This window comes from Phoca vitulina, unplaced genomic scaffold (assembly GCF_004348235.1).
Source record: "Phoca vitulina isolate PV1807 unplaced genomic scaffold, GSC_HSeal_1.0 scaffold7, whole genome shotgun sequence".
NCBI classification, from domain to species: Eukaryota; Metazoa; Chordata; class Mammalia; order Carnivora; family Phocidae; genus Phoca; species Phoca vitulina.
The window spans coordinates 60,209,510-60,228,504 of NW_022589710.1; the positions used below are offsets into that span (position 1 = coordinate 60,209,510).

The window sequence follows — 18,995 nt, forward strand, 5'->3', positions numbered from 1 at the left end:
CTGTACCTCCTCCCATTTCCATCCTGTTGCTTATTCTATTCATGTGGTTACATGGATTTGCCTCAAAAAGATTTTCAGGTAAATTTGTTTTCCAGCCCTTACCAAAACCCTGTGAGGTACTGAGTATTCGTTCTGTTTTAAAGACGGTGAACTGCAGCTTAGAGAGGGGCCATCACGCGGCTAGTGGGAGCAGCTAATAGCCGGACTGATGACAACACAGGTCGTTCTGACTCCAGGTCAAAGTCTCTCCCCCCGCCCATTAGAGACTGAGCAGCTATGACGCATTTGATACATATAAAAGAACATATACAATGTATATGTAGGTTGTAAAGCATAACATTAAAGTGTCCCTCTGTGAAGGCGCCCCTGGGGCTCTCCATGGGCCACACTGCTTCCAGATGAACACGGCAGGATCCCGCCAGGAGCCACGCTGAGCCCAGAGCTTTCCAGGCTTCTGTCCTGTGACTCTCACCGCCCCTGAGGGCGCGGGGGCGGGCCCTACCTCCTCGGTGTACAGATGGAGAAACTGAGGTGCTGGGGCTTTTCCAACTAGGCCCAGGCCCCCTGCCAGGATAGAGCCCAGGCTTCCACACCTGGCTGCTTGTCACACCCTCTGGGGACATTTTTAAATGTAGATCCCTGAGCTTTATCCCTGACCTTGTAGTTCGGAATTTCCAGAGCGGTGGCCCAGGAAGGCATTTTCCCCCCAAGTCTCCGGGCGCCTCTGATGCAGCTGGCCCACAGCCCGGGCTGGGGGACTAACGTTCTCCGGCACCTTGGTCGGGAGTGGGGGACCGAGCCGCAGAGCTGCAGACACACCTGCTTGGCTTTGCCTGCTCTGGATGCTCAGTGACCTGCAGCCCATGGGAGGGCCTCGGGGACCCTCCTGAAACGAACACACAAACCTTTGCTCCAGACAAAGGGCACTCCTTCCCGAAGCCTTTCCTTGTCACAGACCATCTAGGTTACCTAATAAATGAGCATGGAGGGTTCCTAATGTTTGGTGTTTATAAGGTAAAAGGAGCCTGTCGCTAGCGTTTACTGAGGCCTCTAATTCCTTATTCTACTAAGGAGTCTGGCTGTCACCCAGCTCTTGGCAACAGAAATGGCTGGGAATCCTGCAACTTCAGGGGAGGCTACCCACTGCCACCGTCCCGTCGGCGCTGCCTCGAGTTGGCCGTGCTTTCCAGCTTCACCAGTATCCATGGAGCTGGGGGTAGGCTGTGTGGTTAACCCTGCAGTGTGTAGCGATGCCCATTTGCAGCACCCGTTTGGGGAGTCTACAGCTGTCCAATAACTAGATGTTAATATTTCAGATGTTATCATTCATTTGCAAATCCCCCACATCCCCGGCGCGAAGGCAGGTGTGTGTGTGCCCCTCTGGCTCCCTCCCATGTGCTTGGATGGTGCTGTGGCCTGTTAGCACACGGTTCCTTTCCCATGGGAAATCAGGACGGGTCGTGGCAGGTGGACCACGGTATCTTTTATCCAAGAGGGTCCCCCGTCGACGAAGTTTGAAAGCCACTGGCTTAGAGGCACCAGCTCTTAGGGCTGAAAGGAATCCTGGCCCCCAAATCAGGGAGCCTCAGAATTGGCTACGGTTTCTTTAACAAACTAGACCCAAGAGCTAGTTTCTTCCAATTTCGAAGACTAAGGCTGGGCACACGGACAGTGGCTGCCCGCCCGCGAACATGGTATTTAATTTACAGCAGCCCAAGAGCGTAGCTTGTGCGTGTTAATATTGGATTATTTCTCTTCATAGTTAGCTGCCTCCTCACTTCACCGTTTCCATGGCAACCCTTCTCAAACACCACTTCGTACTCTGAATACACAATGTAAACAATCTGCAGTTGAACATTTCCCGATTTAGGGGTTTGGAGCTAAAGCCAGCAGGCCTGCCATTAGGGATAAAGGTGAGACTCCCTCCGACCCCAGGAAGCCACGAGGAGCTGGCTGGGACTCATCCATCACTTAGAGCTGAGGGACTGGAGGCTCACTGCAAGTGCTCCCCCGCATGCTCATGGCAGACACCGTTGGTCCATCCTGGGCTTCTTCCCCTCAAGCCTACTCTTGCTCTGCTCCTTTGCAGCACGACGCTCTGGGAAGTCACCACCAGTTGATCAGAAATGGCGTGTAAGACCAAGTTCAGTTGCCATTCCAGCAGAACCGATACTAGATCCAGTACCGCAGAAGGAATGGCATGAGTGTGGGTCACTCATGGGTTCCAGAAGCCAGGAGATCCAAGCACTAAGAAGACAAAGCTGGAGGAAGGCGACTCGGTGAGCATCATCCACATGCCAGACACGACGGAGGTTAGTGCTCCCATATGCATGACCTTGTCGCACCTTCGACACCTCACCAAATCCCCATAGAGGGGGGAGTCGGGGGTGGGCTCAAGTCCAGACAAAAATCAAACCAAGGGGCAGAGCCAGATGGAGAATGTTAGAGAGACACTAAGGGTGGACAGAGCCAGAGGCATCAGTCAGAACAAGTCCATAACGTGCTCCAGGGAATGGATGGGGGGAAGCAAGATCCAGGGATGAACCTAAATGACAACAGTGGAGCCCAAACCCCATGCTGGGAGCTGAGTGCGGCGGTGGGGGGGAATGCAAGTTTGGGAGCACGGCCAGTGCACCCCAGGGCTATGTTGGGAGTGAGGGTGGTGGTGTCCGCAGCTCACTCTCGAGGGCTTTGGGGCATGTGGCATAAGAGAGAGGCTCCTACAAGATGTTCAGAGCTCAGTGGATGGCGACAGAGCTTTAAGGAAAGACCAGCCCCATTGTTCACAGCCAGGAAACTGAGGCATGAAGAGATGAAGTGACACTTTCAGAGCCACCCAACCTGTGAGGCCCATGTGAGACTGGGGTACGGGTCTGCAGACCCCCAAACCCTGCTCGTTGTCTTATGGATCACTGCCTCATCGCAGATCTTCCTCTTCTGGTTCAGTCATAAAAACTAGGCGGGAGGGGACAGCACGGACAGTAACTGGGGTGTAGAGTCTGAGGAGAAGTACAGTGGGCAGGCAGAAGTGGGGGGGGGAGTGGAGGGACCCTGAGGAGGCAGGAGCCTGGCCAGGAAGCCGTCTTTTCTCCAGGGATCTTGTGCCAGGGCCAGAGTGATTGTCCAGAGCTGCCTGACCCGGGACTTCTGCAGTTGGTCGCGACAGTCTCTGTGCCTCTCGTTTTGAGAATTGCCTCCTCTTGGCTTGCTGGCTGCAAGGGTGGTCCCTGAGGCAGCCCAAACTGACACCTCTGCCTCAGGGAAAGTCACTGATCCATCCAGGCGGGGGTGCCTGGAGTAAAGGGACACCTCCCAGAGGGCCACCATCGACAGGTGCTTCTGGGGCCTCCACGGGCTCCATGTTCAGGCAGCTCCATTGGAGGAGTTGTCTCTACTCAAGAAAACAGGGACGCAACCTGCTGTCCAACGAACAGCCCAGAACCCCAGGGAAGCCATTGATATTTTCTTTTTATCAAAGGAGTTATTTTTATTTCCAGTCTCTGCCCACACATAGTAATGCATACATTTTCTACATAGTTATAAGCACGACAAGGAGGATTATTGGTTTGTTTGTTTGTTTTTTTAAATAGAAAAATCTCAGACCTTTTTCTGTCAACTTCGTAGCAACCCTTAGCATCTTTTGATTTCTGAGCGAATGAATCACATGATTGCTGCGTCTTTAGCAATGAACCGGAGGACGATCCTGACGTCAGGAAGATGAAGAGAGGCTCAGATGGCATGTTTGGGAAAATGCCACCGGTGGGTGTCCTATGGGAGTAGGCTGCTAAGGGTCAGGATTTTGGGAAGTGATAGGGGAGGGCTCCCCATTTAGCTGCCAAGCAGGCTTTGGAGAAGTGTGTGTGGGGGAGGGGGGATGCAGTCCATCATTTGTAGGTTTTAAACAAGCAAACAGAAAGGGAGGCTCATTCCTAGCACAATCGGTGCAGAGTTTCTGCCTTTCCAGCCACATCCCAGGGGCCCAGAGCAGCTCCACTCAGCCATCGGAGCCCTGGCTCTTCCTTTCAATTTGCTTTCACTGGTTACCAAGGTGTGCTCTGGGGGTGGGGGGGTTGCCTGCTGTCTGTTCTCCTAGGGATGGCCCATCAGGTTCCCCTGGTGACGCTAGAAGGGTCACCAGATCTGTAAGAGTGCCCCTGAGAGCCAGGGCTGGCCTCCAGGTCCCGTTCTGCAGCCTGTGCTGAGCTCGTCCTGCTGGGGGTCCTTGTAGCAGGCTCTCAGAATATTACCATGGAGCAAATCCACACACACTTCTGGGCTCTGGGCTATAAACCTGGGGCCCTGACAATGCCCTTCTCCGTGACCCCCTCTCCTCCCCACCCCCAGTGACTTGGACATCATTGTTCTGCCTCCTGCTGCAGTCTTCTCAGAGGAAAGAGGGGGCTGAGAACCGTACCGTGCCTCCTGTCCTTAGAGGAGTCCTCTTTACTACGGCAATTTGCCACATGGAAAGAGCCACAAGCCAGGAGACCAAGGCCTGGCTCCACCACTGACTCACTGTGACCCTGGGAAGGTCATGCCCCTTTTCTGGGCCTCAGTCTCCCCATCTGTAAAATGCAGGGATTAGGCTACGTCAGTATTCCTCAAAACACCAGTTCTACGGGAACGTACCCAGGGATAGGAGCAAAAAGGGTTCCAGGGCCACATAAGTTTGGGAAATGTTGGATTCGGCAAAATGAAAGATGCCCCATTGTTGCAGATCTTCTCAGAGCCTTTAAAATACCTTGTAGATTTCCAAAAGGGGATTGTAGCATAAGGAATTTTTGAAATTTATTTGAATGTCAAACATCTCAATCTTTTTAGCGTGAGCATTAGAATTCTCTTTCTCTCCTTGGAGAGGCAAGGAGAAATTGATCTTCACTTCTTTGAGCATCCACGGCTGTTTGGTCTTTCAGTTTTTTTCTAAACTACAAATAGTCCTGGTAAGGTCTTGGGAGTAGGATGAGGGTCACCTTAAGAGTTCTTGAGAGTCCTTAGAAGAAGGGTTTGGGGGAAGGGTTCCAGTCCTCCAGAATTTGTATTCAAATTCCCATGTGTATAGTTTGTACACTTTCCCGGGGGGGCAGGTGGGGGACATAGGGTCTGTAGCATTCCATGAATTTTCAAAGGCATCTGTACCCCAAAGATGGTGACTCACTGCCTTTAGAATCTTACCTTGGTAGAAAGGAAGTTGGACTATGTAGGAGTTTGGATGTGAAACAAACTAGGTGGGACTTGGCTATCTTACTGGGAGTCAGGGCAGTGGGAACAGGGACCAGAAACGACAGGGAAGTGGGTAGAGGATGGGGACAAGGAGAGAGATAAGCAGCACCTCCATCCTGGGCAGGCCCCGGCACCCCCAACTTCTCCCCTGGTCCCTCTGTGAGTGCTCCTGAAACTCATCCCCTGGTTCTTAGGTATGCAACTTGGCTGCTGAATATTCATGTTTGTGGCAGGGAGAAAATTACTGCTGTCTCAGAAAACTCCATCTCTTACAGGTCAACAGGGCTCCATTTATAAAATTGTTGCTTGAGGGCACCAATGTCCTGAGAGTATGTGTGTCTTCAAGGCCAGACACTTTCTCTCACTTCCTCAGAGACACTAGGGCCTCTATCTTGGACTCTTTCCACGCAAACCCGAGGGGGATGTGAGAAGCTGAGACATGGTTGCAGGAAACCACCTCCTCATTACAGAAGCGCAGCCTGCAGGGACGTATGTGCCAAGGCAGTGGGGCATTCTTGAGGTGACCAAGAGAATGTTCTGGTCCTGGAACCAAGACCCAGAGGCGTGAAGTCTGGATCCACAGAGGGAGCCTGTGAAGAGTTCATTCAGAAGCTGAGTTCTAAAGTTCACCATTCTGGCCCGCTGTTGTCTTTTGATCACTGGCCTTTGAAACAGAATACTAATCATAAGTTTATACATTATTATTTACAGGCAGCCTGAGGGATTAGAATTCTCTAGGCTCGAAGGGCCCCATGACCGCTCACATGCATGACCCAGTGGAAGGTAGTTTCGGCGGTTGTCAGAGGGGAGAGCAGAACTGTGTGTTGGTCACAAAAGCTCTTTTCTTTCCTTTCTTGGATATCTTCTGAAGTATCTGCATGTCCCTACCCAAAATATCTCCACCCTGCAGGTAAGAATTTGCTAGAGAGTTTGCTTTCAGAACCTGGTCAAAAGGGGGAAGGAGAATGGAGAGGCCCCAAAGCTAGCTAACAACATTCATCAGAAATCCTTTAAATTAATTTAAAACGCTGAGTCATACAGACCCATCAGCATTGCATAACAGCCATTAAAGTATTAGTATTACTTTGGGGGGCCCTTTATTATGCAACACAGTGGTAAATCTCCTCTGGGCCTTTTTTTTTTTTTTTTTTTTTTTTTAATTCCCCAAAAGACTTGCAGAATTTATTTTCAAATGGGTTGAGTCTGTTGTTCCGGCCTCCTATTCAGCCTTTTGCCTCAAAGTAAGGGTCGTGGTCCATATGAAAGTTAGTATCTAACATTAAAACCCTGCTTGATAGTTTAAAAACATTTTGAACCATGTACAAAAAGAGAACCACCAATCCATTCACTTAACGAGTGTTTACTGACGGCTTATACATGCGGGAGAGTAAGCTCTGCACCTGAAACTCAGCTTCGGCCTTTGTCTTTTCTGGGTCTCTGTTTCCTCACGTGTAAAAGGGGGCCTGGGATAGGAAGGCTCATTCTTGAGGCAGGACGGTTAAGAGCAGGGATCCTGGACCCAGACTGCCTGCCTCTGAATCCCAGCTTTGTCACTTAGGAGCTGTGCGACTCTGGCAAGTTACTTAACCACTCAGAACCCTTGGACTCCTTCACCTGAAAACGGAAGAGGATAATGGTATTTACCTCCCAGAGTTGTTGGCAGGATTAAATGAGTCAATAGATATAATGTACTTGGAACACTGCCTGGCCCAGACCAAGGGTATGTGAATATAATACATTGTTAGGATTGTGTTTGTTGAGTCCCCGACCAGATGTCTGCTTGTGCATGGCCCAGACTATTTGCCACGTCACTTCCTCTTCTTCCTGGGCACACAGTTGGACCTCATGTCCAGCCTCCCTTGCAGCCGTGGCCACGTGGCTGAGTTCTAACCCATAGGATGTGGGGGCAGTTGGGAGTCGCCACGTCCAGGTCTGACCTATGAAAACCTTCCACTTGGGACTCTCCATGTCTTTCCCCCACTGCTGTCTCAGTGCAGACCAGCTTGCCGCCCACCAACCCCCTCCCTGCCCCCCGGAAGCCATGTGCTGAAGATGGCACGGCCACGAGATGGAAGGGACCGTGATTCCTGGCCAACCACATGGAGAAGGGCTGCCTGGCCCCATACCCAATTTAGATGTCATTTGAGTGAAAAATAAACTTCAGAAGTGCTAAGCCAGTGCGATCTAGGGGAAGCTGAGTTACTATAGCAAGGCCCTGGGCTGGGTTTGGAATGGGATGAAGACCTAGATGTCTTTCCTGAGGGGCTGAGCCTCATTGTGACTATTCAGTTGTTTGACTCCGAGTTTCTGATGTTATCTGGGTAACCGAACCAAAGGACGTCCAGTTCTCTGGCTGGGGACAAGAGCTTGCATGTCCAGCAAGTCCTGGCCTGGTATCTGGCAAGTTCCCTGCAGACAGCTGCCCTGGCTGGCCGCCTGGGCTCACTACTCTTGCTTTCTGGACCATGCATTTCTGTTCAGACGCCACGGGGAGCTGCTCCCATCCGCCAGGCGGTACACCATTTCGGTCCTTGGATCTTGGTCTTCTCCCGTCTTTCCAGCCGTGGGAATTAGCAGGAATGTTTGTACAGGAGCCCCCAAAGTGGGCAAAGTGAAACTTTCCCTCATTAAAACCCCAAAGCACAGGCTAGAAGGATGCTCACCATGTGGAATTGGCATCTGGTTGGGGGGGGGTTGGCTTGCGGAAATGCACCTGGATAGGAGATGCACCTGTCCCAGTGGCATTTAGTGATTCCCCTTGTGGCAGATCTGCACTCCCTTGGATGAAAATCTCTGGCACTCTATCTGTCCTTCTCTCTCAGCACTTGTCGTCTTACTTCTGGCATAATTATCATTTCTTCCTGTGTATTCAGGCCCTTCCAGAGATGCAGAGAGGCTGGGGCTTCTGAGGCTCGAGCCATTAGAGAGAAATGAAAAAATGTGAAAATAGGGCACATTCCCAGGAAAACAAAAACCCACGCTGCTCTCGCCTTTGGCTGTGCAGTACGCTGATTGTAAAGGAAAATCTGGCTTTTGTGCAATGTCATGGCTCCTACCGAGCAGAAAGACGAATCCAACAGCAGAAAATTAGCAACGGTCTAAACTGGAGGCACCTTTTGAGCCATGACCCTTGCCAAATAGCCCTTCCCACTGCCCCTCGTGGCAAGCCCTCCCCCCTCTACTCTCAGACTGACAAGAGCTCAGTGACCATAGGGGCAATGAGTAGAGGGCACTCAGTAATCCGCACCCTGGGGAGGAGGCTTGGATCTGTGACTTACTACCTGGGGCGTCTTGGACAAGTCCCTTATTCTCCTGAGTCCCCTCATTCCCCATCGGTGGTGGAGGCCTGTAGCTGTCCACTGAAATCCCCCCTCTACTCCCACCATCACAGAATTGTCCCGGGCACATGCTGCCCAGACAAGCATTTTCTTTTCTTTTTTTTTTTTTAATTTTTTATTGTTATGTTAATCCCCATACATTACATCATTAGTTTTAGATATAGTGTTCCATGATTCATTGTTTGTGCATAACACCCAGTGCTCCATGCAGAACGTGCCCTCCTCAATACCCATCCTCCCACCCCCCTCCCCTCTAGAACCCTCAGTTTGTTTTTCAGAGTCCATCATCTCTCATGGTTCTTCTCCCCCTCTGATTTCCCCCCCTTCATTCTTCCTCTCCTGCTACATTCTTCTTCTTCTTTTTTTCTTTCTTAACATATATTGCATTATTTGTTTCAGAGGTACAGATCTGAGATTCCACAGTCTTGCACAATTCACAGCGCTTACCAGAACACATACCCTCCCCAGTGTCCATCACCCAGTCACCCCATCCCTCCCACCCCACCCCCCACTCCAGCAACCCTCAGTTTGTTTCCTGAGATTAAGAATTCCTCATATCAGTGAGGTCATATGATACATATCTTTCTCTCTTTGACTTATTTCGCTCAGCATAATACCCTCCAGTTCCATCCACGTCGTTGCAAATGGCAAGATCTCATTCCTTTTGATGGCTGCATAATATTCCATTGTATATATATACCACATCTTCTTTATCCATTCATCTGTTGATGGACATCTTGGCTCTTTCCACAGTTTGGCTATTGTGGACATTGCTGCTATAAACATCGGGGTGCACGTACCCTTTCGGGTCCCTACTTTTGTATCTTTGGGGTAAATACCCAGGAGTCAGACAAGCATTTTCTAGCCTCCCTGGGTTAGGTGTGGTGCTACGACTAAGCTTCCACCAACAGAATATGAGAAGTGAGTGATACAGCCTGGGGCTTACAACACTGGGCTCTCCTCCTCCTTCCTGTTGGCTGCAACCAGGACCGGTGGTGAATTAGCTTCAACCATGTAGCTGATGATCATGCCCTAGGGGATGGCTGAGCCACAAGGTGGCAAGAGCCTGGGTAGTGATGAGGTGCCAAGCCACCTTACCAACCTGGACTGCTCTATGCGGACCCTTGTTTAAAGAAACACTTGTCCTTTAAGTCATGCTAGTGCTGGATTTCCTTGACACAGTAGCTTACCTTGCACTCAATCTGATGTATTGTTCGGAGGCTTGTGGCGTGGTAAGGTATTTAAGTCTGAAGTGATATACAGTTAGGTGCTCAGTAAATGTTTTCTGAGTGGTAAACAAAGCAATTTGGTTATTTTCATATTTAAATCCAAGGACTCTGGGCACCTTGGTTTGGGTCATGATCCCAGGGTCCTGGGATTGAGCCCCGTGTCGGGCTCCCTGCTCAGTTGGGAACCTGCTTCTCCTTCTCCTCCCCGCTTATGCTCTCTCTCGATCTCTCTCTGTCTCTCTCTCAAATAAATAAATAAAATCTTAAAAAAAAATAAATCCAAGGACTCTGAGAAGCAGGCTTGCAAAGCATGGAGCAGCTACATGGGTTGATTTTAGGAGACCCCGGGTCTGGTCTAGGTAAGCGTCTTTCCTCCTCCAATCAGCCTGCACTGGGAGTCCCCCCACCATTAGTCAGTAACCAGGAGATGACCCAGGCAGAACACAGCGCCACGACACGTAGCCTTCTGTCTCTATTTATAACTAACTTATCCAACAGGCTAGTTAGCATGCCCATCAGGATGAGTTGCTGTGACATGCTGTCGTGGGTGAAGGGTCTGGCTAACGGGCAGAAGACCCGATTCAGATCCTGGCTGTACCTCTAACTCCTTGTGCGAGCTTGAGCAGGCCGACTCAGTGTGAGGGACTCTAAAAATGGGGATGTTAATTCTTGTTCTGCCTCCTCCTTGGGGCTATTATGGGGGTCAAAAGATGCAGCGATGGTGAAAACACCACATATGACAGATGCCGGTAGGAACAACACAATGGGCTGAGTCACACATGCTGAGTGTGGGCCAGGTATGCTCTCCCTTCCTTCCATGAGCATTTATTGAGCACCTACTACATCCAGGTCGTGAGCATGGTAGATGTGGTTCCTGTCCCCACAGAGCTTAGAGCCTGGGGGAAACTATACACAAGGAAATAGGTCATCATAATATGGCCTGATGAGTTATTTAATAGAAATACAAGGCACCATAAAAACACAGAAGAGGGGGTGCTTAACTCAGACTTCAGTGGTCCTGCAAGTCTTCTCAGAAGTAATGATATCTTCCTCAAGATTGGAAGCAAAAGAGTTAACCAGGCGTCTTAGTTCAGGCTGCTCTAACAACAATACCATAGAACGAGTGGTTTATAAACAACAGACATTTATTTCTCACAGTTCTGGAGGCTGGAATGTCCAGGATCCTGGTGCAGATTTTGTGTCTGGTGAGGTCCACTGCCAAGTTCCTAGACAGCCATCTTCTTGTTGTGTCCCCCACGTGGCAGAAGACGAGAGGGAGCTCGCCGAGCCCCTTTTATAAGGGCACTGATCCCACCAGTAAGGCCCCACCCTCATGATCACCTCTCAAAGGTCCCACCTCCAAATGCTATCACATATGCATTTTGGGGGGAACACAAACATTCAATCCATAGTGCCAGGTGAAGGGGGCTTTGGAGGTAGGAGGGCATGTTCCAGAAAGATGGGACAAGGGTCACCCCTGAAGAACAAGAAAGGAATTCTGAATGGCTGGAGCCTGGAGTAAAAAGAAAGGAATGATGAAGGATGGGGTGCAAGGGGCCATGAGGGTCTGGAGCAGGGTTCACCACACTGGCTGTCACTTGGATAAAATACCAATGTCCAGTGCCCACCCCCCAGGGGCTGAAAAGTTCCCCAGGTGAATCAAATGTGCAGCCAATGTGGAAAGCCCTGATTAGATCATGCAGGATCCTATGTCAAGCTAAAGAGCTGGAAGTCTGTGCTGAGAGCAACGGGGAGTCTCTGAGGGTTTCATGGAAGAAAGGGACATAATCGGATTTTCCTTCTTTGGCAAGATTACTCTAGCTGCCCAGTGGAGACAGGAATGTGATGGACAGGCTGGCCTTCAAAATATGGTTAAGAAGTCCGCTGTAGGGATCAAGAGAGGCACAGAGCCCGTGGTGTCCACTGCGATGGCAAGAAGTAGACCCATCTGAGGTCCTAGTGGTGACAGACCGGGGCGGGAGAGGAAGAGGTGGGAGGACCAGGATGAAGCCCAGATTTTTGATTTGAGCAATCTGAACACACAAGCCTACATTCCTGAGAAGGCTCCAGCTCCGGACTTCTAAGTCAGCAGCAGAGGGCAAATCGTGCCATCCAGAGAACTGATGAGCTCTCCGGGGGAAGAGAGGAAAGAGTGAGAAAGACAAGCCCAGCACAGAAGCCCAGAGGGCTGGGGGAAGAGCTGGTCAGAGAAGGAAGAGAAAACCCAAAAGCATGTGCCATCCAGAAAGTTACGGATGTGACTACTGGTAGAAAGGTGCATTCAAGCATGTCAAATCCTACTGAGGTGTAGCCACAAGTCGCTGGTGACCTTGACAATGAAGATGAATGGAAACTTAGGGTGGTGCGAAAGGGATCATGAGAGCAGGCGCCACCCAACAGGGGCAACGACTATTCTTTATCTTCTTCACATTGTAGCCAAAATGTGTTGATTTAGTCATTCCCTAAATATTTATGAAGCAGCTAATGTGCTGGGCACTGTGTTCAGAGCTGCGGATAAGACAGCAAGTCCTTGAGGCCCTTGCTCGCCAGCAGGAGATGGATACTCTCACTCATATCACAGGCTGTGTCATGGAGATGCACGTCAGCGGCTTTGCAACACTCGGAGCCCATTCTACCAGGGAGTGGGGAGGGGCGGGTAGGAAAGTTCCTAACAAGCCCGGGAGAGGGACGTGAGTTCTGCCCTGGGGTTGTCACTGGGGCCATCCACTGAAGAAGTTCAGATCTCAGCCAGCAGGGAAGAATGGCACTCCAGGACCTCCTGGTGGTTTGGTGGGACCCTGGGACTGGCTTTGGCCAATGAGTGGTAGGTAGCGGTGAGCATGTCCCTTCCAGGCCAGCGTGCATATTCCCTTGCCAGTGCCAGCGTCAGATCCTCCAGAGGTCTCCCTCTGGCATGGCGAGTGGCCAGGTTTCAGACTGCGGCTGCTCCCAGGTACCTGAGTAGCTGCCCCCAAGACAGCATACAGGGGAAGAAAAACTGTTTTCCCTTTATCCATCTTAGGTTCCTTGGCTGGAGGTCTATAAATTAGATCAACGAAAGACAGATTAACAAGAGAAAGACAAACAGAAATTTATGAACATGTGCATCATGTGTACACACAGGAGCCCTCAGTAATGAGTAACTCAAAGGAGTGATTAGAACTTCGGCTTGTATCGCATCTGAACAAAAGAACAATACATTTTTAGTGAAGGGACAAGACAAAGGAAAAAAGACTTTGAGCTTCTAGGGGTGGCAAATTGTGGGAAGGCAAATATATGGGGACCTAGTGGTAGATAAGGGCTAGTTTTAGCAAAATTCGTTAGATAGATCCCTCTGGCGCTGTCTCTGGGCTGATAAGGATCTAGAGCTGTCACCCGTGATTAACGTCTGTCCTTCCTGGTAGGGGTGGGTGTGGGGGGGAACACCTTTAAAAATTTATGTCCTGCTTTTACATAAATAGGGGAAGGGCAGAGGGTTTTTCATGTATCTGCTTCTTCCCATTTGCCTTCAGCTCCCAAAATAATCCTTATGCCAAAGTGGCATATTTGGGGATTGCGTATTTTGCCACCCAGAAGCAAACTTTTTGTGGTTTGTTATAGTCACCATGGCATAACCTAGCCCAGTGGTTCTCAAAGTGGGGTCCCTGGACCAGCAGCCTGAGTTTCACCTGGGAACTTGCTGGAAATACAAATTATTGAGCACCACCTCGAACTTACTGAACCTCACTCCCTGGGGTGGGGCTCAGACCTGTGAGTTTTAATACACCTTCCAGGAGATTCTGAGGCATGCTCAGGATTGAGAACCACTGCCCTAGTTGGTGCTGACTGCCTACAGCCATCTGAAAGGCAGAGCAAGAGGAATTAGAATTTATAGAGAAGGTCATTCCAGTAAACTTGAAAAAACCAAGTAAGAAGAATTAAATGGTGAGGTTCTTCCTGTCACAGGAAAAAATTTTTAAGAAAAAAAAAAAATATCGTTTCTATCCCCAGACTGAGTCTTCCTACTAAAATGGCCAAAACTGTTTGGCTTTGTGGAGAGTCTCCAACTATGTCTCATCAGAAGAAAGCAGCGTCATGGAGGGGATACTCTGAATCCAGCGGCACTGAAGCCAGACCGAGGGCCTGAGATAAACCCAGAAATGCATTTCCCATTTGTCCCCATGGCCTTGCTGACTTAGAAAATGCTCCTGAATGCTTTGAATCTGAAAGGTACATAAAACCCAATTCTCTCTTCTGCAGGGTGAGTCATTAGAGATGGAGTGGAGGCTATTTGGTAATGGGCACTATTTAAATGAAGCAAAAAGTACAATTCAAACGAATTGCTTTTTAAACTGTCAAAGAAGAAGAATCCATTTGTGCATGTGAAATTATTCCAAGGGTTCTAACTATTAACTGAAAGCAGGTGGAAGCTGTCAAAGAAAACAAATGTGCTATAAAAGAGCCGGCTAAACGTTTAATGGCAGACACCTGATGACTCCTTTGGCCTGTTTCGGATTCAAAAATTTGTTTTAAACAGCCCTAGGTGGGCTCCACGGACGGAAATTTTAAGAAATTTTTAAATCCTAGTAAGCGGATGCCATTTTGTTTCTTGGACTTGTTTTAATCAATGTGACCCGAAGGCTGTCTTATGGATAGGACAACAGCATATTAACATTTTAACTTTTTCCTTTGGCTTCCATTTGATGCCAAAGGCTCTTGGCTGGCTTTCCAAATGATGCATTTCACACATTCTTGGGTTTTCTATTTGCTATTGATAAATGCATCCGTGTACAGCCAAGTCAATGAGAAGAAAATTCTTCAATAGTATGAAAAGTGCCTTTTTATCCCTGGCAGGCATGCTTGGTAACAGTCACCCATATGGAGCAGAAGCCTTAATGGTACGTGAAGCATCTCTGTAGGCCACAGGGAAGCCCTGCGCTGTTCTGTAGGAGACCAACAGTGGCCTTTTCCATTTCATTTCCTCTAGGGGTTTCCACTGCAATTAGTCTTGTGTTCATGCCTTCAGGGTCTTGTAGGCACTGAAACAGGGCTGCTGAAAAATAGTGAGCCTTCTCCCTTTCCTGGCCCTCTAAGTACCTCTTACTTGTGCTCCTATGCCAGACTAACAAACACAATTATCCGTGCTTAGCCCAAGAGGAATCGTGCAGATGGTGACCAGCTCGAGGCACAGGGACAGGCTCAAATGAGCCATGCTTCTCACACTTGGATGTGCACACAAATCTCCAGGAGGTCTTGTGAAAAAATGCACGTTCAGACTCAATAGATCTGGGCTGGTGCCTTGGAGCCTACATTTCTTGCAAGTTCCCAGGCAGTGCTCATGCTCTGGTGGACCACATATTGAGTAGTGAGGGAATAATGCAGGTTCTGCATAAGTGACTTTTAGAACTGACCTATTAAATAGAGGTGTAGCCGAGGGTCTGGCTCCCCTTTGATTTAGGGTTCCTTGAAAGCAGGGACTAGATCTTACACTTTTTTTTTGGTTGTTTTGTTTTGTCTTCTGGCTGGCACTTGGCACAGGTCCCTGCACACGGTGTGTGTGTATTTATTTAATTAAACAGATCTGGCTTTGTTCCAAAAAGGACTTTAAGTGGACTTAACCCCTAGCGGGTCCTAAGCTAGGTGCGTGCTGAACTGGCCAGGGAGGGAAGTCAGTTCCGGGGTGCATTCACAAACCCTCTGGGCTGAGGCCCTTCCTGGGCAGGGCCCCACCGCTTGCTTGCACCTCGATGCCACTCCAGCAGCTCTTCTTCTGAAATTCTCCCTCCTGGTTTACACTAGAGAGTCGATCAGAGACAAGGAGGAAAACAAAACCAGACCAAACCAGAGAGCCCTGCGAAGCGCTAAGGCAGCAGAACATCAAAAGCGCAACTCCGGGCGGCAGGGCCGCGGAACTCTGGGGTTTCTCCCACTGCCTGATCTGGAGCATTTTGCAGGTCGGCACTGCGCCCCAGCCGCCGGCTCCCCGCCCGCCCCAAGAGCTCTGCAGGAGCGGTCCCGGCGGGCGCGGGCGCCTGTTGGCTTGGTGCAAGCCTGTTTGTTAGCTCCGCTCGAGCAATTAATCTTCTCGTGCATCTCCCGCCCCGGGTGGGGTGGGGAGAGCGGGGGGGGGGGGGCTCGGGTCGCCTCGGGGGTCGTGGGGAGCCTGCACAGGAGCGGCCGCGCGACAGAAACCCTTGTTCCGAGAGTCCCTGCGTTGCCAGAACCCGTTCCTCTCTGCAGCGGCCTCGGAGGGTAGAGAAGGGATGGTTTCGGCTCCAGAGGGGAGGGAGGGGGGCGATTATATTGGTCAGTAGTTGAGCCTCACGGGGGGAAGGGAGGAGCGCACGGGCGAGTGCGCCCTCGGGGAGGAGTACACGTGCTGAGGAGGGGGGTGAGAGGCGGGCGGGAGGGGAGGAGAAGGGAGGCGAGAGCCGCGGGCGGGAGGCGCCACGGCCTCGCAGACGCAGGCGCCGGCAGCCGGAGAGAAAGTTCCCGGGGAGAGCTCACCCCCGGGAGGGCTGACGTCGAGGCCGTTCGCCGCGAGGGTCGCAGGTCCCGGGGGGCCCCAGCCTGCCTTCTCCCCGCGCGCGCGCGCTCGGCCGCCCGGGCTTGGGCTCGCCGGGAAGCAGGGGAGCGGTGCTTGGGCGGCCGCCGCCAAACTTGGAGGGGGAGAATGCTGCGAGTGGGAGCGGCGGCGCGGGGCGCGGGGGCGCACTGAGTGCTCCCCGCGGGCGCCCCCCGGGCACTGCTGCCGGGGCTGCGGCCGGCCGAGCGCGCGGAGGCCGAGCGGGCAGGTAGCGGCTCCAGCGCCGGGACTGCGCCAGCCCTACGAGCCAGGGCCGCCAGCGCCACCGTGCCGGCGTCGCCTCCTCGCCCCGGAGCCATGGTGCGCGGAGCGCGCACGCCGCGCGCGGGACTCTGAGCTCCGGCTGCGCCGCGCGCCCTCACCTCCCTTCTCCCGGCCTCCCCGCCGACCTTGCCCGCGGGCCATGAAGCTTTGGCCGGGAGCCTCTCGCCTCTGAGCTGCGCGTCGCTCCGCCACAGATAGCGCTCCGGCCGCCGAAGCTCCCCGTCCGCTCCCAGGGACGGCACCCGGGCGCTCCAGGATGGCCCTCCGCAGGTGCCTCCGGCCGCGCAAAGTTCGCAGGAGGCGAGAGATGCTGCCGCAGCAAGTTGGCTTCGTGTGCGCGGTGCTGGCCGTGGTGTGCTGTGCCTCCGGCCTCTTTGGCAGCTTGGGTAGGTGCCGGTGCGGGCCCGCCCCGGGGGTTGAGGGGCTCGGGCTGGGAAGCCGCCGGGTAGCTCCGAGATGTCTCCCCTGCCTTCCCCGGCAGCTTGGTCCCTAGGGTTCATCCAGCCCCGTCCCCTCCCCACCGGGCAGGTAGAGCGCACCCAGGAGGGCTGACATCGACGCTTTGAGCTGTGGCGCTCGTTTCCCTGAGCTGCGCGCGGCCCCTGGGGGCTCAGGACGCGGCTGCAGGTCTGTGTTACCAAGATGAAAGCCTGAACATCGGGCCCCTCCGTGCCAGAGTTCTGTCCCCAGAGTGCGTGGGGGAACGCGCGGCGCAGAGGCGGGGTGCAGGTGTGAATTCTCTTAGCCTGGGGCGGACCAAGCTGAGTGGTCCGCTTTCCAATTTTGCGGAGCCAAGACGGTTGTGCTCCGGGTTTCTCGAAAACCCAGATACGGAGGCTGGGAACTGAGTCTCAGCCCTCCCCTCGCCCCTTGCCGAAGGAGTGCCCTGGGTGTCCTGGCGCATCCTCTCCAAACCCTAAAAACGTCGAGGGCAGCCCCCTCGGGAGGTTGCTGCCAGGTTTCAGCATCGCTTAACTCCTCTTAATCCCCAGGGCAGGAGAGCTCTGGTGTCTGGAACCACAATTCACACTTCTTCATCCAAGACTGAGGGATTTGGGAGTTGCTTAGGATATGCAGATTTGAGGTGGAGAGAGAAAGAAACTTAGAAAAAAAATCGGGTGGAATGGGGGATGTGAGCCCATGTGGAATTTTCAGAAGCTATGCACTTGGCTAATACGCCCATTTTTAGTTGGACACGGTGGACCTTTTACTTCTTCACATTTAAAAAAAAACAAAGAAATGCAGGTGATTTAAAGCAATCTGGACATGGAAATAAAACGGGGTGCCTTTCTGAGCAATTAGACCATCTAGAGCGGTTTATAGTGGTAGGTAAAAATCAGGTGGGACTTGATTAAACTCTTAAAAAACTGCTTTTCAAGACCCCAACTTGTGATTTGAGGATAGAAGGTCAAAACATGGCTCTTTCCAACAGAAACCCAGAAAGGTTATTTGAACATCTTAACCTGATGCTTTGCAATTGGTCAAGTCAGTGTATTTTTTCCCCTCAGTTACACACCAGAAATAACAAAATACTTAGAGGCTCTTCGGTGTCAGCATTATAGAAGAGGTATTATTACCCAGCTGAGGCAGTGTGCACATGAGGAGAGGTAAATGAATACTCTGAAGCTCTTAAAGTGAGAATCGTTCGTATTTGCTGGATCAGGAATTACCTTTGGGAGTTTAACTGTGTGGTCACTGGCATCCACACCACTACTCTCCCTTGTTACTCTGTCGCCCTCGGACCAGCAGAATTAGCATCACCTGGGAGCTTGTTAGTACAGAATCCCAAGGCCCAGCCCAGACCTACTGAAACAGAATCTGTATTTCGACAAGGTCCCCAGGTGATTTCTGTGCACATTCAAGGGTGAGAAGCTCTGGGCCAGACCCCCTCAACCTTCTCCACCTATCTGCTGACCTAATATCCATTTGCAGTTCCCCTGGGGGCAGGGATACCTGTCTAAATCCTTGTTGCACCTGTGAGGGGCCGCGCCCTCTTGGCCAAGGTCAGGTCACGGGCTGACGCATCTGGGACTAGAAACAATGGACCAGATCTAGGAAACATTACGGTGTGTGAAGCAGGTGATATTGTGCTTCCAATCATTGTATTACTCCCAACAGGTGGCTCTAAATAGTCACACAGGGCTGTTGCTGGTGTAGCCAGATACAGACATGTAAGGTCATTGGAAGAATGGAGGCACCATATTGACCTAATGGTGTTTGTGACTTATTTTCCAATACAGGGCATAAAACAGCTTCTGTTAGCAAGCATGTTCCACCAGACACATGGAGACCTAGAAGGCTGATGGCACCTGTGAACGGGACTCAGACAGCTAAGAATTGCACAGATCCTGGTAAGAAATCAATCTCCCCCTTGCCTCA

The 18,995-nt window shown here is 51.5% G+C and overlaps 1 protein-coding gene across 4 annotated transcripts in view; it reads left to right on the forward strand.

Annotated features, from left to right (window-relative positions):
- The first annotated feature begins 1,827 nt into the window (after positions 1-1,827).
- Positions 1,828-18,995, forward strand: part of SLC24A4 (solute carrier family 24 member 4) — a 182,860-nt gene continuing 165,692 nt past the window's right edge. For 2 of the 4 annotated variants that reach the window (XM_032405816.1, XM_032405815.1), the window contains exons 1-2: positions 16,560-17,002; positions 18,857-18,967. In XM_032405816.1, the coding sequence (XP_032261707.1) occupies positions 16,873-17,002; positions 18,857-18,967 (241 nt within the window). In that variant the 5' untranslated portion in view covers positions 16,560-16,872. Of the gene's footprint in view, positions 1,914-2,089; positions 2,313-16,002; positions 16,019-16,559; positions 17,003-18,856; positions 18,968-18,995 lie in introns of those variants that run through there. The other 2 variants (XM_032405817.1, XM_032405814.1) reach the window with 2 other exon arrangements.